The sequence below is a fragment of the Carettochelys insculpta genome, chromosome 19 (genome assembly GCF_033958435.1).
Source record: "Carettochelys insculpta isolate YL-2023 chromosome 19, ASM3395843v1, whole genome shotgun sequence".
Classification (NCBI taxonomy): domain Eukaryota; kingdom Metazoa; phylum Chordata; order Testudines; family Carettochelyidae; genus Carettochelys; species Carettochelys insculpta.
In genome coordinates this window covers 11,686,904-11,711,456 of record NC_134155.1, presented here as the reverse complement: position 1 = coordinate 11,711,456, position 24,553 = coordinate 11,686,904, and the positions used below count along the sequence as shown (strand labels likewise).

General features: G+C 40.5%; 1 protein-coding gene across 1 annotated transcript in view; it reads right to left on the bottom strand.

Moving 5' to 3' along the window:
• Positions 1 to 24,553, bottom strand: part of PAFAH1B1 (platelet activating factor acetylhydrolase 1b regulatory subunit 1) — a 64,668-nt gene that overhangs the window by 13,187 nt on the left and 26,928 nt on the right. The window contains exons 2-5 of the mRNA XM_075013715.1: positions 16,240 to 16,457; positions 10,455 to 10,539; positions 2,529 to 2,603; positions 1,364 to 1,570 (exon numbers count right to left, since the gene is read on the bottom strand). Of these exons, the coding sequence (XP_074869816.1) occupies positions 1,364 to 1,570; positions 2,529 to 2,603; positions 10,455 to 10,539; positions 16,240 to 16,271 (399 nt within the window). The 5' untranslated portion in view covers positions 16,272 to 16,457. The remainder of the gene's footprint in view (positions 1 to 1,363; positions 1,571 to 2,528; positions 2,604 to 10,454; positions 10,540 to 16,239; positions 16,458 to 24,553) is intronic.

Below are 24,553 nucleotides of genomic sequence, written 5' to 3'. Positions count from 1 at the left end.
AATATGTTTGAAGCAAATCATGGATCTAATTAAGAGGTGAAAATGAAGCATTCACACAATTATTTGTCAAGCATTAGATAAGCACAAACATAAACCTACTTCACTCTGAAAGAAACAAGCTACTACAGATGTTAATGTCTTTAATGCCACTGGCCTCATCACAATCCAGTTGAGGATTAACTAAATAAGAGTTTAACTTTATGACATTTAGAAGCTCAAGAACATCTGTGATTCTAAAACCATTAGCCTTATTTAACATAGCAGGGAAAAAAAGGAGATTCTGGTTACAGATATTGTAAGGCTTAATTTCTGATGTGGCAAGGTTTCTATGGTTGCAAGGTATAATGAAGAACAGCAACCATTTATACTAGACCTACAGAATAAATTATTTGTATTCTGTCAAGCTCTCCAACATCACTTCAGCAATACTTGGTGTGTCAACACAAGAGATAATGCTAGTTTAGAAAAATGACAGATGGTACTATGTTGTTTGAAGAAGAGCACCCATCAGATAAATTTCTTCTCATAGCACAGAATACAGAGTTTATGGAGGAAAAATACATTTTCCAGTAACATTTAACAAAAAGGCATGTAAGAATGGAATTAAACAATTTAATCTGATCTTGTTAGAAACCCTTCCCTTGCAGGAACACCATGCCTTAGAGACTGATAAGCTGTACCTACCACTACCTAAGTAAAAAGGTTACTGCAGGGGCACACTAGGCTTAGACTCACTGCCTAAGATGGTTCAAAAGAAATGAGTGGCAGTTAGGAGATCACTGTGCACTTGGAGCCCTGGCAGAGAGATGGTATGAGGGCATGCTAGGTGCATATACAACTCCCCCAGACATTGCTGGCAAATATATTCCAAACTCCTCCGCTGAGGCAAATGAATACCGTAAGCAGAATCTACATGTGCAGTAACTTGAAGACTGACATTATAATTGTCAAGGAGAAGCTCTTCCATTTGGCTACACTACCTGAAGTGCATCTTGTGATATTCTCTTTCAACATCTCATTACTCTTTACCCAAATACTTGTATATCCCACATCATCTTAATCTTTGGCTCTTCACCTTCCACAAGGAAGTGTTTATCCCTCAGTCTTCTGCCCAGCCCGTAAGTCTGTACTTGCGGTTTCAACAGCTTTCAAATATATTTCTTCTGACCCAAGAGAAACCCCAAAAACTTGAAAGCATCTGCTGAATACCACCACACAGACTATGATCAATATCAAAGATAAAAGTGGATTATGAAAGCAGGTAAACCTCGGATCAGAACCGCATGTGTGTAGGGAACGTATATCCCTTATCTCAAACTGATTTGCTTAGCCCATCATGTAACTTTCTATAACGAACATTTACCTTTATTGTAGCATCCTCTGAAGCAGAGACCATAACACTGAAAACTGGATGGAAAATTACTCTTGTGACAGGACTCCTATGTCCACTCAATGCATACTTCTCTGGAGGACGAGGAATCCATTCTTTAGGGTCTCGTTTCTGACCAAGAGGTCCACCTGATGTGAATTCTTCCTTTGCTTCATTCAGCTTAGATTCTAGTTCCATCACCTGACATTTAGAGGGTTTAAAAAATTAAGATCAAATGTTTCCACAATTTTCTACATCAAGATCAGTTGATCAGCTGTGACTGTTAACCAAGGTAAACTTTCTGAAAGGATCTGGAGATATATTTGGCTTCTCTTAACAAGAAATCAAATTATTTCTCCAGGTTTTATGTGGAAATCTTGTAGTGTCATTTAGCTTTACCATACTCAGAAGTTCACTACTTCAAACTGATGAAAGTAATTTTTCAAGTTTTGGCAAACTACTGTCAGAGGTAGTTTTGCTACTAAAAATGCTCACACAACCCAAGGACCAGTGGATCAAGAGACAACCCTAGGATTTACATAAAGGACATTCAAGGGCAAAATATATTAAAAGCTCAGTAAAATCCTACATCAATCACTACATTTGGTAGCATCTGCTGTTAACATGCTATTATTGTTTGATGGTTTTAATATACTATATACTTATGGATGCCCTATTTAAGGGCACACAGTTTTGTATTGTGTATTTTACACTAGAATCACTTACTTTAATGCACCCAAACTAATGGCTTCACTGAAAAGGTAGCCCCCAAAGAGGAATAAAAGGGGTGGTTTTGCATTCTTCTCTGCTAAGTAAAAATTACTTAGTATTTGTATTTCAAAAAAGCCCTGGGGCGCTCTTTGTATTTCCCACCAACTTCACAAAGGTCATCAGAAGTCCATGAGAGGTAGCAAAGAGCCAGGTGTCAGAGATGCCATTATAGGAGGAGATTTAAAATATTTTTGCTGGATATGAAGCGGGCAGTAAAACACATTTCAAGGCTAAATATTCTGCATGTTGACACCTTTACCTTCCCTGCTCCACCCTCCAAAACACTTTCAGGAGAACATTTAAAAAGCCTGAACTTCCTTTGAATTCATATGACAGTTTTTCCAATTTCAGTCCACTGAATACTGTTAATAAATCCCCCCACATTTACCTTCTTCTGTAGTCTTATAACAGATGTCCATTTTTTCTCCAAAAGTCCAGCATATTTCTTATCTAGCTCTTCATTCTGAAACGGTAATTCAAAGAGTCATTGAGACAAGGAATAGAATTTAAGAATGTCTAAGCATTCAAATTAAGTATTTTGAGAGAGGGAAAAAAGAGGAATCAGTTGATTTTTAATCAACTTAATTCAGTCACCATATGTACATCTTGGGTTTTTGTTTAAGATTAATACCACTAATACTTTGGCAGTCTACCTTGGTTACAAAACAGTGATTTTAATCAAACATTTTCTGCAAATCATACCCACAAACCCAAACTTTCAGGTCATCCACATTACTGTATTCTGGCTCTGAGCACTATCCCTGACCCTCATTTATAGTGCTCATGAGAGCCTCTCAACTGAGTATTATGGCTGGGAGGGGGAAGTCTGTGCCACTATGTGAGCACACAATTCGTGTCCCACAGATTTATTTGCTTCCCTTCAGATGATGGGGAAGCAAGAAGAAGTTGTAACAATAGTCATGCAGCCTACCCCAGCAACACAGATGCATTGTTTCAGGTGCCTGGAGCAGCCAGTGGAGAGGTAAATCACTGCACATTGACAGAAGGGATCAAGCTCCTGTCCTGTGCCGAACCCTGCTTGTCATGGCAAGGCTAGAGGAGAACAGAACTTCCTCTTCCCCAGCAAGATGGGGGCAGGGCTTGGATTGGAGCTGAGGTGCTTTGGCCGATCCATCCCCAGAGACCTCTCCCAGTTGCACAAAGCTCTGCTCCATCACTGCACAGTTGCAGGTGGAGGGTTCAGTGTAAGGGTAGCTCCTCTCCTATGCAACCAATTGCCATGCATCAAATCCCACAATGAACCACTCACACCCAGATAACCCCCTCCACACAAACTTCTCACTCCGCACCTAGATCCCCTCCATAATTGGATCCTGCTGGCCTCAGCCTGCTTGGCTCACAGATGGCTTGGAGTGAGGGTTGGGCATGCAAGAGATTCTGTCCGTCTCATTTGCTATCTTGGTGCAGCTGGGTGTTGCCCTCACACACCCTCAGGTGTTTCTAGGACAGAGCTAGCCCTTGCACCGTGCATGGATTCACAGCCAAGTCCATGTCACCTCTATGGAGTCAGTAGCCTGGGCTCTCTACCTTCATGCAAGCAGAGATTTTTTTTATTTTTGGTACAGAATTCCCTCAGGATTAGCGCATATAATGAATAGCTGAGAAAAAATGACTTGCAATTTTTCTGATTATCTTTCCCGCCAATCCCCAACATAAGACAAAGGAAAAATAGGAAAGGATGTGTTGATTGCATGGACTGGAGAGTAAATACGACCTGGTGATAATTAGTTTTTTGCAGTTACCTAACCTTTGGATCAGACAATCAAAAGCTGATGGATTTGCATGTATAACAGCCAAAGAAATATACTACCATTATGTTTACATGCATAATCAGTTAACTTGGGACATCTGCTGCACTGCTTAAAAATTTACAGCAAGTTACTGGGCAGCTGTCTGGCCAATATACAGTATGGTGGTTTCTTTTTAGCTGATGAATACAACCCCATCTTTGCTGACAGGCTTTTACACCTCAATCAATCAGGGGATTCCCATCACTATGTGGGCAGAATAATTTTTGGCATTTCGGTGAGCTCTCAAATCATATGGCTAAAGCAGAAATAAAAATTTAAGTCCTTGTGTTTCATTATGTCTAATAAGGTATTTCAAGAGCCTTTAAGGGAATGTTAAGTAGCTCATAGGTGTTCATTCTCTCAGAACAGGAATACATTGGTAACACTGATTTAAAGGTTTCTCAAGATCCCAGTAGTGCAAGAGTACTAGCACATCTAAGGTCTCCATAAGATTCATCCCAAGGACAGAACGTGGACATTGAAATGTGGGTCTAGAAGGGACTGACTGGTCATCTCGCTAATCCAACCTCAGCACAAAGGACTGAAGTATTATTCATCTCGGTATCCTCAAAGAAGGTCATTTCTGTTAAAGGATGTTACAGTAAGCCACTATGATGCAGAAATCAAGATTTTCATGCTGGAAGCCAAGACATCCTGTGACATGCAAAGCTACTGAATTAAGAAACAAGAGAGTGACCCAAACCAAAACAAAAGTTATTCACTGAATCAAGCCATGAATAAACACACAGTTTAGACTTGGAGGATTCTCCACAACATTCCATGCTAGTTCTGGAAGCAATACATTTTGACAAACCTGAATGCATGATTCAGTACAAGGTTACAGTTTTTTCTGAAATTATCACAAAAGTCTTAAATACTAGGCAACTACTTTGATCAAAGGCCTTAAAACGGAGTAATATACAGGACCAATCTTAAGAGCATCTACCATAAATCATGACCATCCTTGAAGAGCTTTTTTCATTTGCACATCCTTTTGGGGGTCCGCAGTTCTGGAAGTCCTGTCTTTCCAACAACTCGTCTCAGAGTAGCAGCCATGTAAGCCTGTAGCTTCACAAACAATCCTGTAGTACCTTGGAGACTAATAAATTTATTAGGTCATGAGCTTTTCTGGGTAAGACCCACTTCCTCAGATGACTGGAGCAGAGTCCTATCACCTGAGGAAGTGGATCCTACCTATGAAAGCACATGACTTAATAAATTTGTTAGTCTTTAAGGTATTATAGAACTGCTTGTTATTAATAAACTTGTTACTCATTACCAAGATGAAGACATAATTAATATCCTATGTCCAGTCCCAGTGTAGGCCCCCGAGATTCCTAGCTATTAGATTAAGAGAACATAAGGGTAACCAAAGTTTAAATGTGCGTGGAATTTTGTTCGTTTGGGGAAGAGGCACCAGGAGGGACTATGTCAGAAAATTCCTTTTCCTCTTCTGACAGAGTGCTAAAAGTGACCTCTGCTAGCTCTCTGAGTACCAAGAAATCCATTTTTCCTGTGAAGTTTTCAGAGAGATTCCGTGAGGCAGTTCACTGAATGAGCTCAAGATGCACTGGGGAACAGGTGCTTACTACATAGGTGCTGATGAACAAAGCAAGGGACATGAGAGGGTAACCAGAAGGTTGAAGCTCTTCCAGAAACAAATGTAACAAAGCCTGGTTGATTGAGGGCTTTTTTCCTAAGCATCTTTTCCCCTTTTATGGTTGAAGTGCTCAGTCAAGGAACCAAGCCAACCACTGGAGTGGAATATTTCTCTTCTCTAACAAACATCAAGAACATGGGGAAAGGAGGCACACACACTAAATCCTGATCCTCTCTCTGTCTGTGAGAAGAGCAAGAGAAAACTCAGATCAGGAGGGGCAAAAAAAATAAGATGAGAAGCTTCTGTCTCTCCATCTCAAGATACTATATATTTAAATCAAGACACAGAACAATGCAGACTGTGGACAAAGGCAGGGCAGAAGACTTCTGAGTTTCTAGCTAAACATGTTTCTGAGGTCAGAAACCATGGTGGAGCAGCCTATTAGCCCAGAAATATTTCTGAGAACTGGAGTTGTATGCAAAATTAATCAGTACTGGAACCAGAACTGTTCCCTGTGCAGGGCTCTTGTTAACTCCTTACCACTCACTGAACCCAATACTGGGTCAAATACCATTCATCCTTTTTAGCTGTTTTAAAGTAATGCCATCTCAGACACATTTTCCTATGAGAGCATTCTTATGCACAATTTTAACTAACTTGATTTTCTTGCCTCTCAAGATTATCAAATAACCATAAGGCTTAGCATATTCAGGTCTTTTTAACCTTGAGGGGCAAAAAGGCTTAATTAGGTTGATGGATAAGTTTGATGAGTGAAGGTTATTAAGATTTTCAATTATAAAATATATTATATTCCAACTAGTCTTTTCTAATGATTACTTAGAATGCTGAATGAAATTTAGGGAAATCAAGCAAAGCCTCTACTGAGTATTTTAGCAAACAGGATGGATAATCCAAAATTTAAGAAAAATGCTAATTTATGTAGTTTGCTAGTCCTGAGGGATCGTTTTCAGAGACAAGTGGAAAACACAATTACAAACATAACCTGCTTATTGTCAACTAAATATTCTCCTGATCAATCTTACATATGGTTACAGAACATTAATTTCACTACAGATATGCAATCCAAATCAAGGGATTTGTCAATTTTAGAGCCACCTCCTAGATGTAAAGCAAAGATCTGAGATTTTCTTCATGTGGTTTGGAAGTAGGAAAATTAGCAAATGGTTTGTCAGAAGACATTGCACATATGCAACAGAAGTTCCTGAATTTGAATATAATCCAGTTTTCGACTTCCACTGATCAGTTACTATGGAGACAAATACCATTGAAATGCCAATAAATGAAACAAAAATTTACAGACAGGGTTCAATTCACCTGTGTCATGAATCCCAGTCAATTGAAATATAGTGACAAGAAGTTTCGCCCCCTACTTCCAAACAAACATCAAACTGGTTACCCTGTCAAAATAAATTGGCAGCATTTTTGAAGAAGTTAACACTAAAACTTTTCTACCACTACCACTAGCTGGATTTCCAACAGTTTCAGGTGGTGAAGTAGTTTTATCAGTCCAACACAGGATATAATAGGAACAATTTGTCTGGATGCTCTCAGCATGATGAGCATTGAAAGTAGTGACAAAGATGACAATTAGGCTTCACTGTTCACAGAACATTAACTAAAAAGGGCAAGGCCACTGTTAATAGTCTCTGTAGATTCCAACAGTGCATTAGTATTCACCACTCCAGTTTTAAAAGGACCTTCATAATTTGTTCCTATATGAAATCTTAGATTTTGGAATAAAAACCAAGATGTGTGGATAACACAAGAATAATATGATTTCAGATCTGTCACTTTATAGAATTAGTAGTCTTAAGTTCAAATAGACCCCCCAGAAAGGTAAACTATTTCTTTGGAAAGACATAAGCACATTCTGACCGAAATACTTCAACACTAGGGGGGAAAAAAAGCAATCTTCAAACAAAATTACTTACGTTCAACTGTTCAAGAAATGCTTTCATTCGTTTGTTTGCTTTTTTCCCCAGTCTTTGCTCCTATCAAGATCCAGCTGTCTTAAATATCAGTAATCTTACTGGATATTCCACATATTCTCAATCTGAATTGACTAGATTTTAGAGTAGGGGCAAGGCAGATACAGACCGTGGGCTGGATATGGCCCACCAAGCCATTTAATCTGCCCCACAACGGGGGGAGTTTTCCTTGCAGCTTCTGGTCTCCAGCAAAGTCTCAGGTGCTCCGAGTCGCCAGAAACTGGACAATGGGAGCTGAGAGAGTTTGCTGGGTGTGGAGGGAGCACTGCAGCACAGTTTCTCAGCTCCCACGGGCTGGTTTTCAGCCAAAAGGAGCTGACAGATTTTGCTGGGGCAGGAACAGCTCATGAAGCTGATGACCCCCCACCCCCGCAATACTGTGAGCCACATGGAACAGACAGCGCTGGTGGCAGGCTGCCTCTGTAAGAGTGCTGTTTAGATAACCACCTCCCCAGCCAGAGCCTGCTTCCGGCACCACATCCAAATCGGTCCCAGATCCTGCATTCCCTCCAACATTCCTTCCCAGGCCAGATTCCTCTCCTGCACCCACATCCTCACCCCTGACCATGCATCCTAATCCCCTAACCCAGATCACAACCCCCCTCCTTCACTCAAATGCCCTCTCAGACCCCACACCTGCTCCTGTCCCAAGTCTCCTACCCTGAGGCTCCCTTCTGCACCCAATCTCCATCCCAGAGCCTACATCCCATCCAGAGAAAAGATGTCCCTTGATCGCTTACCAAAATCTTGGAATGGGCCCTCAGCAAAAATTATTGCCCACCTCCGAGTCAAAGGCTAGTATTTTACAAGATCAAAGGTAACAGGAGCACTTCCAGTCAACACATCCCAATACTTACTACTCATACCCCTGTCTTCTGCCCTCCATCACCACATGCAATACAAAACAATGTCTCAGTGTAAGAGGAGCCAAAACAGTTTCAGACCCATCCGGAAGACACTTACAGCTGGTCCAGACACTTGACTTCATCACTCTTCTTCAGCAACTGGTATGTGCCCTATACAGAACATACTGCACTAGTGTATTAATGCTAAATGGGGGTGCAGACGAATGTTTCAAGCCAGAAGGCTCAGAATTCATATAGCATTTGATCAATAGGAGCTGGCAGATAAATTCTCTAGACTACATAAGCTTCCCTTTAGTTTTCTGCCTCTATATAATTCCCAGTAAAAAAATTAAATTTGAGATTCAGAGGGGACCTTCTCACACGGAATACACATTAGAAAGACAGGAAATTTCAGAAGGCTAGAACATGTAGGCATATAAACACATGTAATAGTGTTGCCTGCTCAGTTCACAAGCCTACTGTTGTGGGCCTTCTGCTTCTATTCTCTTTCAGCCTAACATGTCCTGGACCAGGTCCCAGATGGGTCAGTTTCCTTGCCAGTAACTCATTGCCTCATCAATCCCATGGTTAGAAATAAGGGAATTTGGGCTGCATAGGAAAAGTGTGGAATAGATAGGGTTAAGCCCATCTCCTACTCACTTTCTTGTGGGCCACTTCCTATAACTGAGGCCTCTGTTTGAGACATGGCTGCTACTGAATTAGAGTCCCTTGTTTCAACCCCCACACCCTGAGGGTGATACCAGAACCCTTCCAGTGCACTGCATATGGTGCTCCCCACCTCATGGGTGACTGCATCCCAGGTAGACCACCTTAGTAGGAGTTTCTTCTTCAACTACTACTACTACTGAAGAGCCATACTCCTCCAGGAAATGCCTTCTTTCTCCCCCAAACTCCCCTAGACTTCTGGACGTCTTTTCATACTGATCTTTTCCCCAGGAGCATCAGCAGTGCCTGAGGCGGTAGCGCTTTCTTAGCCCAGTTCTTCTCCAGCTCTCCTCTGATATTCCTGGAAGGATGAGAATCCCTTCCTTTTCTCCTTAAGACAAACAACTCATACTATTTACTTTTGGAATGCCTCAATGCTCCTCCTCCAGATTAAAAACTTCCTGCCAAACCCGATATGGACAGGACTAGTTTTGACTAAGCTAGATGGATCAAAAATTGATTAATCTTACCACCGTTAAGGTTGAAACTGTTTCCATAATACTAAATTAGAAAACTGAATAACCTATATTCATTTCCCCAGCAGGGGCTCTGATTTGTCCTTTATCAGAAAGGAGAAAGCGCAGTATAAGAATTGAGAAACGAAGGAGTTTGCCTTATTTTCTAGCAGAGGTAAACTCATAACCAGGTTCAGATGATCACTGTGATCAGAATACTGAAGGAATACCGCTGTGTGTGTGTCAGAAAATGAAATGCAGTCTCCTGAATATTTACTTTGGTTGTTGGTATCAAGAAAAAAAGTTTATTTTACACTGCTAATAGCATTTTTCATCCTGGAGAAGTTCAGTGCCCCCTAGGAACTGGATCCCTCCAATACCACAGAAAAGCAGGCTGCTCTGGAGTGAAGGGTGGCAGGCCTAAAGAACAAGGTGTCAGTATCAGGCAGCGGTCCCTGTAAACTAAGCACTTGGGTGAGAGATTCAGGTGTTGTCTAGCTGATCAGAGCACCCACAGCTTCCCACAGACAGCAGCATGTGTTTCTACTGGTGGTACACATCCCCACATGCATCGGTGCATAAAATTTATTCCACCCATGGATGGAAAAAATTAAAGCGAACACTGGTTTCAGGAATGGAAGGAAAAAGGTAGGAATGTCTGGGAGTTGAGACCATCCGCAACATAGAGAGAATATTTATTAGTGTCATAAGGTGACTACTGCATTAAGTTTGTATATGAATTATTGATTTCTACATTTTAAAGGGCAATCAGTACTGTTTTAGCAGATGTTCAAAAGTAGCGCACTCCACAGAACATACACCTTTACACAACAAATAAGTGTATGAACAATCTTGCATTTCAACTCACCACATCTAACTCTGCTTCCTTTTTAAAAACTGAATACGCCTCTTCATAGCCATTGGATCGAAGGTAATCTGCTATCGCTCGATTTCTAGACCGAGAAATAAAAGACATAACAGTAAGACACTCCCATCAGCCACAGTTCTAAACAGTGTGGAAAAACACACACACACACACACACACACAACACGAGTACGGACCAAACTGCAACCAAAGAGGTAAATCTTATTCTTCATTGTATTAAGACAGCATTATGCTTTAGTGTAACTAAAACCTTAAAACCAATTTTAAAAACTTATCAGGTCAAAAAGCGACCAGTAAAACAAAAGAAAAAAGTCTATTATACAGCATGGAACTCTAGTACACTTTGTGATTAAAAAGTCAATACTTAACAGACAAGTATTCCAACAAAGGAAGCTCTCGCAGACTATTTTAATATTCATTATCCCTCTAAGGATGAAAACACAGGTCTTCACTAAAAAAAGCTACAATGGTTTAACAGCAGTTTTTGACTTCGCTCAAGTAGATTTTGGGAATAATTTTAAGACAAAACCTAAAGAAGAGGGCCCACAGGGATTTGTGCAGCTTAAGGTGTTTCTCCAGTCGACCTCCCACAATGGGGATAGCCAGACAGTTGATCATAGGTATGTTGATTCAAGCTATGCAATTATGTATTTAGAATCAACTTTCAGATCTAATGTAGACTTGCCCTCCATTGGTTTAAATTCTTATTTCAGGTTAAACACTGCAATTCTCTCAAATGAAGATGACCCAAGTTTTAGAATACACAATATTATTCTGTGAAGCTGTTTTTAATTGGCAAGTACCCCTATATACATTTCTGCCACAAGTGTGTAATACCTTCAAATTAAATTAACATCCTGAAGGAGACAAAGTTTCAGACTTTCAGTTCTTTCTTATAAAAGATAAGTGACTTAGCAGTTACTAAAAAGACTGATCATTGCAAAAGGAATTTCTAACATAAAAAGGATGCCCTCATGCACCAAGAAGTTTAATTCATGCTCCTTTAATACTGACTGGTGGGGAGGCGGGAGGAAGCTTCTTACGTGGTATAACTAACAGAAAGCTAGACCATTCTGCAGTACATGTGTTGATCAACTGGAGACACTTCCAAATGAAAGCAGTCTCTCATGTTTAGATGCCTACCAAATTTATGGTCCACTTGTCAATTTCACACAGTCCTAGGATTTTTAAAGTAAATATATTTAATTATTCCAGCTATTTAGATCTGAAATTTCATGATGGTCTATAATGTAGGGGGTTGAGCCAAAAAGAAGTTACAGATGGTCAAAAGGTTGTTGCAGAGGCAGGCTGTGATACAGATACCCTTATTTCTATTACCACAAAGATAGACAGATGGAGATGCTGATGACTAAGACTAGCTCCAAAGGCAAAACTGTCACCAGCAGCAGCACAGAAAGGTGGCTTGGTATGGTATTGCCACCCTTCATTCTGTGCTGCTGCCTGCAGAGTTGGGCCGTCAGTCAGCAACCACCACTCTGTGGACATCCAGCTCTGCAGGCAGCAATGCCATGAGCCCCCTAAAATAAACCTTGTAAACTCCCTTTTAAACCTTGACTCGTGATTTAAGAAACAATGGTTGCCCCTGTGAAATATGTATGCTGTACATGTAAAAAACAAACAAAAAGACCAGATTTCAGCCTGACATTTTTCCAAGAGCATGAATTTCTTGAATGACCCTGCTCACATTCCTTTCCTATATTTCAAATTTCCTAAGAGACAAGTATGTTGGGAGTCAAATAACCAAGTCGAAAGGGCAGCTCTTACAAGTGGTTGTATGTAGTTCACTGATGTTGATTTGGACAACCAGAGCTAACCTCGTAAAGAGGCTTAGACAGTGGGTTCTGTATGTATTACAGAATCTCATTCCAGCCTAATGAAGGCAATGAAAATTACGACCGAGTCTGAAAAAGTCCCGAAATTTGTTTACTCTGTCCTTGAAAAGGGTCTCCAAATGGTAGTGTCTGCTACTGTAGCTATAACTGCAAAATGAAATATATTAAAGCCAAGGCTGTGTCTACACTAGCTGCCTACTTCAAAAGGGAGCATGGTAAGTAGGGTGTCAGGAGGTTATTAATAAAGTGCTGCAATGCAAATGCAGCACTTCATTAAGCTAATTCTCCCTTGTGGCAACTTCGAAATACCGGCTCACGTGTAGCCCCGGCTGACCGGCCGGCACTTCAAAGTTGCCACGGGGAAGAATTAGCGTAATGAAGTGATGTATATGCACCGCAGCACTTCATTAATAATCTAACACCCCACTTGCCATGTTCTCTTCAAAGGAGGGAGCTAGTGTAGATGCAGCCCAAGTGAAATAATGTACTGGAAATAAACCATTCCTTTTTAAATTTAGAACTTTGACTCTAAGGCAGAGGAGCCAGGGCTTCAAATATCTTATTTGCCAGGAGAAAGATTTCCTGATTAAGCATGAAGACAAGCCAGCAATTTCTAGAAGATTCAAGCTCTGGTACACCATTTAACATAATTTTTCCTCCAAAATTAGGTAGAAAAACTAGATTCCATGTTTTGAATGCATTTAACTATGGCATGGCAAGATCAGCTCTGAAAAATACAAACATAAGAACGACAAACTTTACCTTATTACATATCAGATGATAATACTGCATATATGAGCAAGTATTTAATGAACAAACAGAAATACTTTTTAAAAAGTTCAAAGACTGAAAATATATTGAAATATGTTTGGAAATAAAGTAATGTGCTTAATTAACAAAAATAGCTGACATATTAAAACTGATCTTATATATTGTACCACAGTTTTAATTTATATTTATGAAGGATTTAATTTTTCAAGCTATCCTGCTCAGATCTGGTTCTAAACAAAGGGCTATTGACAGACAAACTAAGATTAAACCATTTGAGAACATTTAAAGCTTGTGATATTTATTCACAAGAGGCAGAAACTTTCTGATGTCAGGGAAGAACCCCCAAAAGATTAGAATTTCACCTTTTTTCCTGATATTACACCTCTTTCCACACTCTAATGTATGAATGAAATGACAACGTTACGTTGACTGGGAAGCTAGGTGCAACAAACTTCAAGATTCACTCATCACTGTGTGCTACTATACGCTCTTCACCCATGGGAATGAATTTGTTACAGAAGCTCAGTATAGCTCAACTGAGCATGTAATTTAGTGGCTGTCAGGTTGCATGGTTAACTCAAATGATCCCAAACTCAATGTACCTAGTTTACAACTAAAAGGATTACTTTTCCACAGTACCAGCCTTGAAAACAAGCAGTCTCATATACTACGACTGGAACTTACATCACTCCTATTAAAAACAGTCTGAAGAGAATACACCTTCACTCTCAAATATCTTGAATCTGCAGCACGAGGAGCACACAGTGCAAAACACACCACCACCACTTATTGTTAATCACTAAAAGCAGCAGAACTTTAGACACACATAGGGACAAAATCTACACAGCAAAGCAGTTTCATTTTTATAGTCACTTTTCTGCATAGAACCATACCTCAAAAAAGAGAAATTCCTTTCCCAGATAAGGGTTAATATTCAGAAAGTCAAATCCAGTACTTTTTAGGAGGTTAAGATGTCTTTTAAATGTGTGCAAAAACTCAAGCAACAACAGAACATTCAAGTCCTCAGGATGTCTCCCATTATCAGGAGACAAAATAATTGTATTGTTCAAACTGAAACCAGGTAGTCAGTTCTCTCATACCCTGAGATCTGAAGGCATGCAACAGCATACTGCTTTATAAATTAGAGGAGACACTGTGCAGAGTACATCACTGACATGAAACGTGAGAAACTCTGTTCACGTGCATGGGACAGTGAAAGTTTTACTCCTGTCAACTGGTACTACATTACAAAACAACTATGATTTGACAAGAGTAAAAACTGAGTAATTTGAACAGTTTTATAAAGATTCCAGCTAAACTGCCAGCACTACTACAGAGTTTAATCTCATATTAGACAACTAGGCTGTGTTTCTGGCCACCTTATAACTCTTGAAAAATCTTCAAGAAAAAATTAAGTGGAAGTTTTACTTCAGAATAAATAAAGTTTTACATGCACTTCTGAAACTATATGGGCTTCAATACTAAGTAGTGAAAAACCTGGCATCTAAAAAGTGAAAATAGACTTCTAAAGATACAAATGAAAAAAAAACCCATATAAAAGGAAGGTGGGGATGTGAGAAAAGATCCCAGAAAATGAGTAAGGATTGGGAATTCAGAGGAACAGGAGAAGGGTGTTTTATTTTAAAAAGATAGATAGATTGATTTTGGGATCGGCTCAAAAGCATCTGGCGATCTGGATTTGCCCCACAGTCTACCTTTTGACTATCCATGAGGTAGGCAGTTAAAATAAATTTGGATACATGCCTTATTGTTTTGGGGAAAAATGTGAGAGTGAAAGCAGCAGAGGATCCCAGATTCTTTTTTAAAAGAACATCTTCCATGGCGATGTCCTAGACTCTGCACCATACCCCACATTCTTCTAGCCGAGGTCAAAATCCCTTCTGTTCACACAAACTCCCTCCCAAACCCAACACTCCCTCCTGCACCCCCTCCATTAGTATCATGGACGAGTGCAGCCCTTGTTCACTTACCAAATTCTTGGACTAGCCCCCATCAAAAAATTGCCCACCCCTGTTTTAGGCTGCCATCCAGTAACAACTGGGGCATTGCACACTGAAGCAACCAACTCCTATATGCAGGCATTTAAAACATCCCATTGAAGTATGCTGCTAAAGCATATAGGGTGAAGGAGTATGCTCAGACGACCATTTGTAGTTTCTCATGAGACAACTGTCTATTCCCCCAAATTGAACTGCCATCGTATTCACCTTTTCCTTTTTAAGTAGAGCTTTAATTTTAGAAAACTACATAGAGAAGCAGGAGTAAGTTGATCAAGTACTGGCTCAACATGAACCCTGACAACTATATCCATACCAGGCCATGACAGTAGTCAAGAGGCAGGAGATGCATCAGGATATGCCCCAGACACCACATTCTGTCCCTTTTACTCCATCCCACTGAAAACAAAAAACTAATGGATGGACTCATTTTGTATCAGTTTCTTCTCAATGCTTTCTGTCCCCTTTCAATGACAGAGAGAGACTAGTAGTGACGAACTCCAATGATGAAGCAGGATGACATAGGGACAGGCTGCAAGTGCATAATTTAATTTAATTTAGTCCCGCAAAGAGAAGAGACTTAGAAACACTATACCACTATAATTTTACTTTACCTATATTTGTTCTTTACTCTATTTACATTGGTCCTTCAGAACTTCAGTGCACTTGCTAGGCATCAAAGGCTCCAAACTTTTAGAAGTTCCAACCTTCCATATCTTATTCCTATGCATTTTGAAAAGATTATTTGTTTTCAACAAGTCATTCCTACACCAAACCCAAAATTTCCAGTTTCAGCCTGACCACTAAAACTAATTGTTTAAAAACACTTTCAAATAATTTGTTACATTTCCCCCTCCTCCAGCCAACCATTCCTGAACTCCTAGTCTTAAACATCCAAGTTTATAATAGCAAGTTCTTTCACTAGTATAACCAAAGTACAGATGTGCAGGTAGATCATAAAAGGTAATTCACAGCAAATTAACAAATATAATCTGTGAAGAGCCATTTCATGAAGCCAAGCTGGAAGAGAAAGATCAGTGCTTCTTTGGAAATCTGATAAAATAAGAACTATATGTGAGCAAAGACAACTTTTGCTCTTTTAAATACTGTAAAAAAAATACTTACAGTTCATCTCGTTGCCTCTGTGACAGCACCATTGTGGATGGGACGTCAAGTTAACGTGATTCAGCTGTGGCTGCCTCCTCAAGGTTAAAAAACCTTGAGACTCCTAGATCCACAATTCTGCCTGCAAAGAGCAGCTTCAACCAAAAGGAAAATGGTTCCCCACGTGTGGAAATCCAGTAGGAAATCTGGAGGCATTCAACACGGAAGATTCATTCCATCTAGAAGGAAAACAAATACATTTTGCTTTTGAAAAAGTTTATGCAGCCATTTGAAGCCATACGAATGTCTACGTACCCAGGTTAGAGTTATCAGAAGATAGCGTGTGCTAACCATTACATTCTTCTTACTACATTAATTTTTCTGACTTGCAAGTGTGTAAGTTCTCGCCACCTCTCACAGGAAAGGTCTCGGCAGACTACAGAAGTCTCCAACTTCTAGTTGCTTTTCTTACTCTAGTCTTCGTAACTCTAATGTACAGCTCCACACTATGCTGTAAAGTGAAGGCTTCCAATGATTAGTCCATTTCAGTCTGCAAAACCCACCAATGATCTGAAGCATTCTGGCACTAACAGTTTCTCCAAATTCAAGGATGGACTTTAAGGAAAACTGCTCCTGAATGAAAGCTACATAGACTGCATTCAAGTGTTTAGGCTAAAACCTACGGCATGAAAAAGCAGAAATGAGATTTTAAGCACACTCTATGACACTTGTATACCATCCAAAAAAAGATTATAAATTTCCACCATAATGTGGAGTAATCATCTGCTAAGTATACCTTTAAAAAAAGTGAATATTAGTATCAAGTCCTTACCCAGCCATTAAGTTTTAACATGTTAGATTTTAAAGATCTGATCAGTATCAATCTTGGTGTTCTGGACTACCTTAAACTTGTTGCTTTAACTATCCCAAGGAGGGTCTTGCAGACAGTAACCACTCATTTACACGAGTGTTTTCAAATTCATTCTCAACATTATCTTCAAAATCTAAAAAATCTTCACTGTGCTAAGATGGCTCAAGGCTTAAAGTTTCATCTTTTACCACTTAACCTTATCTTATGCAGTACTGGAATTTAAATAGCCACAGTGCACAGGCTACTTTTACTGTTTGGTTGGGATATTTGAACCAGGAGAGGTCATTAGAATTACTTTAACACAAATTCCCCTGTAGTTCCAGGGATCTTCCATGCTCTGCTTTTGCACAACAGAACAAAGCAGACTGACCAAACAAATTATTTTTAGGAATACAGTAAAATGTGAAAATAAGTGTTCATTACACTACTTCTGTACTAACTTCCTTACATTCAGAATAGTTTTATTAAATGAAACAGTCTAACCCAGAATTTTAGTAAGAAGCCCGTGCAAAACAGAGTATTTTTTTTACTACATTAAAGCAGTGTTTCCCAAGTGGTATTCCATGGCACCCCGGGGTGCCACAAAGTGAAAATAAGGGTTCAGTGAGAAAATTCCATTACAATAGCTGACTCCTCCGTGGCTCCCCATCCTGCTGCCACTGAAACAGGAGAACTAAATTTAATTGGTTCACTGGCCAGCAGGAAGGATCCAGCCATTAAACCCACTGGAATTTAGTTGCATTATTTCAGCAACAGCAGGGCAGGGAGCTGCAGAGAGCCTGACTCGCCCAGCTACATGAGCGGCCACACCCCTCCCATGGGCTTAGCTCAGCTCATGCCTGCCTGTGGAACACCTCCACACCAGTCTTCCTTCTGCTGGGTGCACATGGCTATCTGGCATAGGCTCCCCACCTAGTGCCACATATGGGTTAGTTCTAGGCGCTGGTTTGGGAATGAGGCAGGTTAAGCATATGGATGTGGGGGGGGGGGCCCACGCACATGCAGATTTAGGGCTGAGGCAGGTTAAGCCTGGAGGTACAGGGGCAGGTTTGCTGAATGGGGGTAAAAGCTTGGGGACAGAGGGTGGATTTGGGGGCTTGAGTGCTCAGGTGGGTAGGTTTAAGAGCAAAGGCAGGTACAGCCTGGGAATGAGGTTCTGCAAAATTCTCTTGAGTTCAAAAGGGTTCTGTGTCCAAATAAAATTGGGACACACTGCTAAAGTGCAATATCTGCAAGTTGAATTTACTATAGTAGTTGGTTTTTGTTCCGCAACAGCATTCAAAAAACTAAACCATGTAAAACATGAGAGCCTGCAACTTCACTGGGTCCTACTCCTGTTCAGCCAATCCCAAGACAAGCAAGTTGGTTTACACTTGCATAAGCTACTGCTGCCCACTTCTTTACAATGTCACCTAAAAGTAACAGGTGTTCACATGGCACTTTTGTAATCAGTTTTCCAAGGCTTCAAACCCTTTAGGTATCGCCAGAGACCCATGGCCTGTAGTGACCCTCACTCTGCTTGTCTCAAGTGTCTGGGTGAGGCTCACTTGTTCAAGGCCTACAAAATCTGCAGGGCCTTCAAGCCTTGGACCAAGCTCAAGAGAGTCATGTTGTAAGATTCTCCTCATGGAGGTGGCACTGGCCTCCGACCTAGACTGACGTACAAATAAGCCAAAATTCCTTCTCTTCTTTCACTACGGCTATGTCTATATCAGACACAGAAGTAGACCACTGACATGCAATTTTAGCTATGCCAATTACATAGCTAAAATTGTTTTATCCAGTAGGCTTCCAGGTCTGTCCACAGAGAAGAAGGCTGATGTGAGGAATAAGTAAGGTGGTTGGGAGAAACACTCCCATCTCATGAGGAGTACAGGGGTCAACATCGACCCTGGGAGCATCACTTCACACAAGAACGAAATAAAACCCTGGAAGATCAACCCTCAGTGGGTTGATTTGCTGTAATGTCTCTAGCTTAGGACGAGGGCACTGTCAGAGCCCAAGAATCAAGCATAGCATTCAAGACACTGGGACTTCTATGCCCATTTTATTTATGCCAAATAGTATCATAGTGCCAATGCTTCCCCAACAGTTTTAGATTTCTAATAATCTTTCACCCAACCCAGACATCTAAAAATCCCTAATACAGTGAGTGAACCGAAGTTCTGTCATCAGGGATAATGCAAGCTGGCTGTTTCATCCTGCAAGCCTCATCTCTCTGGTACAGGCTTTTCCTAGCAGATTCTGCAGCTCTCAGCACTGTGGCTCCTCCAGCCCCCGGCTCCAATCTGCCTGTGTGAAGGTACAGCATAGCCACCCCCTGCCTGCCAGTGGACAACAGCCTCCAACACCATGGCTGCTGCTCAGCACCAATGCAGGCAGTGGTGGTGGAGTGGCAACATGTGCCACACGCAAGGGGCTGAGGAAGGAGAGCTCCTGCACCCCACCACAGCCCGTCCCCCCTTCTTCTCTGGCCCCAGCCTTTGGGGTAGCCCCTCCAGCCCTGGTGAGTCTCTGGAATTTACTGGGGGAGAGGTGAGCAGGGGGCTAGCAAACAGCATCTGTTATATCAGGGTCAAAAATAGAGGATTCACTGTATTGCAGAAAGTGTAGATATTAAGTACTATGTTGTAAAAGCAGCAGTACTCTTCACAAATGAATGGAGGAGCTAACAAATTTGACATCTGAACAGCTGAGGAAACTTCAGCAAGGCTAACACCTACTTCCCACGTCACTGAAGTGCTGCAAGTAGCTTATGAAAACTGGAATGTGTTCCTCTCCCCTAAGATCATGCTCATTAGCAGGGCCTTATAAAATTCACCTGTTTATTCCTTACCTGGAATAAAATCCAGTTAATGTGAATCATTTACTCAGATAATATTTTACAAAAGATTTTATTAACCTGCACTAGGCTAGAGGGAGAAGTCTATTTCATGCAAGCATATATTATTCTTTATGAAGAACATAAACAAGCACAATTTCTTCTCAATAGAGTTAGTCATTAAGTACACTTGAACCTCCTTTATCCAGGCGCTTGTGTTCAGAGAATACCTCTGGTTTGGACTCCCACATGGCTGGAGCTCCACAATGTTAAAAACAAAACAAGTTTAAATACAGAACGACTAAACAAAAACTTATGCATACATTATACTGTCTAGCACGCGTTTAATTTGTAAATATGAGAAATAGCAAAGCACTGTACAATCAGAGGCTTTCTGCTTAATTACCTACATATAAACAAAATAACTGTTTCAATACAGTACATTACGGATTTATCTTACGACACATTACACATGAATAGTTTGTATGCATAAAAGCTTCAGTACTAGTCTTCGTATTATGGCGAACGCCAACGATCCAGAAAATTCCATAACGACGGATTAAAGAGGCTAAAGTGTATAAACAGCTGCAAGTGTATTAGCTACCATTTAAATGTCAAAACAGACAGCCCTAGTCATTCATGGATCTACCTATGCTCGAGAACATTTTAGTTTCAAACCCGCTTCATGAAATTATTGACTCAATAGTGATGTCCACATGCAAAATTGTTAACGCCTGTATGTGTGGAATCCAACTTGTAAACAGAACCACATTATGAGGCTGCACAGGCTTCCAAAAGTTCTTCCACTGGTTACATAAGACAATTATCTATGTAATTACATTAACCAGTTCCACCTTCCAGGTCCTTATGCATCTCTCACCACCACAGAGGTGTTAACAAATCTTGTACTTTCCTTTTTTAATATATTCATTTCAATTACAAAGTGAACAGTACTCACCTTATATTTGACTACAGATATTTGCATGGTAAAAACAAATAGTTTTCAACTCACCTAATACAAGTACCATAGTGCAATCTCAATCATGAAAATTGAACTTAAACATACAATTATGAAATCCCTGCATACAAAAAACAAAAGTGTAAAACTTTAGAGCCTACAAGTCCACTGACCCCTACTTCTTGTTCAGCTAATCTTAAAACAAATTGGCTTACATTTACAAAAGATACTGCTGACTGCTTCATCATAATGTCACATGAAAGTGTGAACAAGGTGTTCACATGGCACTGCCATAGCCAATCACAGATATTTACCTGCCAGATGCAACAACAACTCATATGTCCCTTAACGCTTCAACCACCATACCAGAAGGAAAATGTCCATTCCGGTGATGGGTTCTGCTGAATAACAATTCAAAGCAGAGAGGACTGACATATGCCAATTTTGATCATTGGAGTCAGATGCCACCGGATTCTGAAGCCTTGGGTTAAGTCCTGTAGCTATTTTAAGAAACCTCACATTGGTATCTTCTTTGTGTTTTGTCAAATGTACCATGAAATTGTTCTCAAAAAATGTGCTGGGTCATGACTCAAGACTGCTACTACATGAAATATATGGCAGCATGTCAGCAGACCAGAACAGGGGAGACAATTTTCACCCAAGGAGTTCAAATTTAATGAATGTGCTTTTAAAAAAAAATTAGCATGATCAGCATAAAAGCATGTCTCTGGAATGGTGGCTGAAGCATAAAAGGACATGTGCATGTTTAGCAGATCTGGCATGTAAATATTTTATAAAACCGATTACAAAAGTGCCATGTGAATACCTGTTGTCACTTTTAGGTGACATTGTAAAGAAGAACTAGGCAGCAATACCTTATGCAATCTTTTTTTTTTTTAAAATATGGAGACACATTTCATAGAGCTGGAAAGGAACCTCAGGTGGTCACTGAGTCCAGTCCCCTGCCTTCTTGGCAGGGCCAAGCACCATCCGTGACAGTTTTTAATCTATTTGCCCCAGACCTGTAAATGACCTCCTCCAGGATTGAACTCACAATCCTGGGTTTAGCAAGCTGATGCTCAAACCACTGAGCAATCCCTCCCCCATTACGTAAACTATGCAAACCTACTTGTTTTTCTTAGGATTGGCTGAACAACAAGTAGGACCAAGTGGAGTTGTAGGCTCTCAAGTTTTACACCTTTTTGTTTTTTTAATGTTATGGAACAAAAAACTTCTATAGTAAATTCAACTTCCCGGTAAAGATATTACACTGCAGCAGGGTTTCCCCAATTTTATTTTGCCACAGAACCCTTTTAAACTCAAGAGAATTTTGCAGAACCCCATTCCCAGGCTCTCTGTTGCCATATCTGCCCCCTACCCCAAGCTTTACCCACCCCACTCTGCAAACAACTCTCCACACTCCCAGGCATAACCCACCTCAGCCCCCAGGACTAATCCATCTGCAGCACTGGCTGGGAAGCATATGTTGGGTGGCCACATGTGCCCAGTGGAAGGAAGGCTGGCTTGGAGGGTTCCACTGGCGGGGATGAGCTGAGCCATGCCCATTGGAGGGGTGTGGCCACTCAGGTAGCGGGTGAGTCAGGGGCTCTCTGCAGCTCCCTGTCCTACAGCTGCTGAAATAATGGAACTAAATTCCATTGGTTTAATGGTCAGATCCCTCCTGCCACCCTGCCAGCTGGTAAACCAATTAAATTTGGTTCTACTGTTTCAGCGACAGCAGGGCAGAGACACGCAGAGGAGTCAGCTATTGTAATGGAGTTTTCTTGTGGAACCCTTATTTTCATTTCACTGAATTCCAGGGTTCCACAGAACACCATCTGGGAAACACTGCACTACAGAATCTGAGATAAATTGAAAGTAGCTATTTTTAATTACAAATATTTGCCCTATAAAAATATAAAATAAGCACTGTACAGTTTGTATTTTGTGCTGTAATAAGATACAATTGAAAAGGTAGAAAACCATCTAGAATATTTAATTATAATTGCTATTCTTTTGTGTAACAGTTCAATTATTTTTGAATTAATCACATGCATTTAGAGATTAATCAGCAGTATCAAACCGATGATGTTTTCCCTGTGGAAACAGCATATTGTGAACAAAACTACAGCTGATATTACAATAAATCAAGAGATCAACCATGTAGTGCCAATGAGTCTGTGTACTACTACTGGTGCAGCAGGACACTTGATTGAGACTATGGTATTTTGGAGATTGGAATGGGTAGGTTTGCAAGATATCCTCAATTCAGTTAATAAGAAAGCTATATGATCCTATATACTATCATGAACTCAACTGTACTCCCTTTACAAATGTCTAAGCTGACACCAGGACTAACAAAAAAAAAACAAAAAAACCCGAAGATCACAAGGCAAGTCAGTGAGGGACCGAGAACCCAGTATTTTAAATTCATGGACTAGTTTCAGACTATACTGCCTTCCTTTTTTTTTTCCCCCCCCCCCCCCCCTTTCTTTTTTCGGGTGGGGAATCAGCAAAAAAACCACACAAATTCCTGGTTAGGCAGTTTATCATAGGACTTACTTTTCTACAGGTAAAAAACCAAAAAAAACTGTCTTTTTCTAGTGCATCCCAGGGCCTAAAGTTTTCATTTCAACAGCTTTGTTTTGTCCAAATCTTTAAAGTTTATATACAAGCAATTTATCCTGCCAGCAGCAGGATAAACTGCTTGTAGGTATACTTTATCCAGTGAAACTAGGCATCCCTTTATTGCTGACTAAACAAGTAGACTAAGAGGAAAACAATTTTTAGCCATCTGTAATGACAGTTAAGCAAAGTCATCATTTTAAAAGACATTACTTTGAGGCCATACCATTTTCAAGTAGCCATCTGATAGTATCTTGCCTATGAATAGACCAGTTGTGTCCAAAAGGAATTCAGAGATCACCACACTTGTGGTGGTTGTCTTTCCATATTTGCCACCTTAGTTGCTCCCCCTGCTCTAAATAAATGCCCTCCCACTTCCCCAAAGCCAGGCATGCCCAGTCCCCTTCCCCACTTTAACTGAATGCCCTCCCCCCATTCTAATTCAACGCCAGAGACTCACCAGAGCCGCTGAAACTGCCGCCACATGCTTCTCCCACCAAGTGGTAGGGTGTGTGCACTAAGTGGGTGGACAGTACTCCCTGCATGAGGTTCTCAGTGGGATCCGCATTTAAAGGCCTCAAGACTTGCATGCAACTTGAGAGCCACATACTGGCCATCCCCGTATTCGCCACAATGTAGTAGCCTATTCAGCACATGTAGTGTGCGACGAATTTATTGGATATTGTGTGAATAGACTTTTCCATATCAAAGTTGACCAGACAACTTCACAAACCTTTGAGTTTGTCATCTTTCAAGACAAAGAAATAAGTAACAAACAGTGCAGATCTGGAAACATGCAATGGAGTATTAACATACCATGTGGTATGGAGTTTCACCTTTTTTGCTGATGTCAAGCCATTAATACAGACAACTCAAAGGGTCAGCACTGTGAGCCAGTAAATCTCTTGAGCTTTTTAGGAAGCATCCTACAAGAGATCTAAGATAGCTTTTCTACTATCTAAAAAGGAGTGGCTAGACTGGTTGGGATTCTTGTATGATGAAGTATAAGTTATTTTCCACACTTTGCCATGTCTGTAGACTAAGTATGAAGACAGCCATA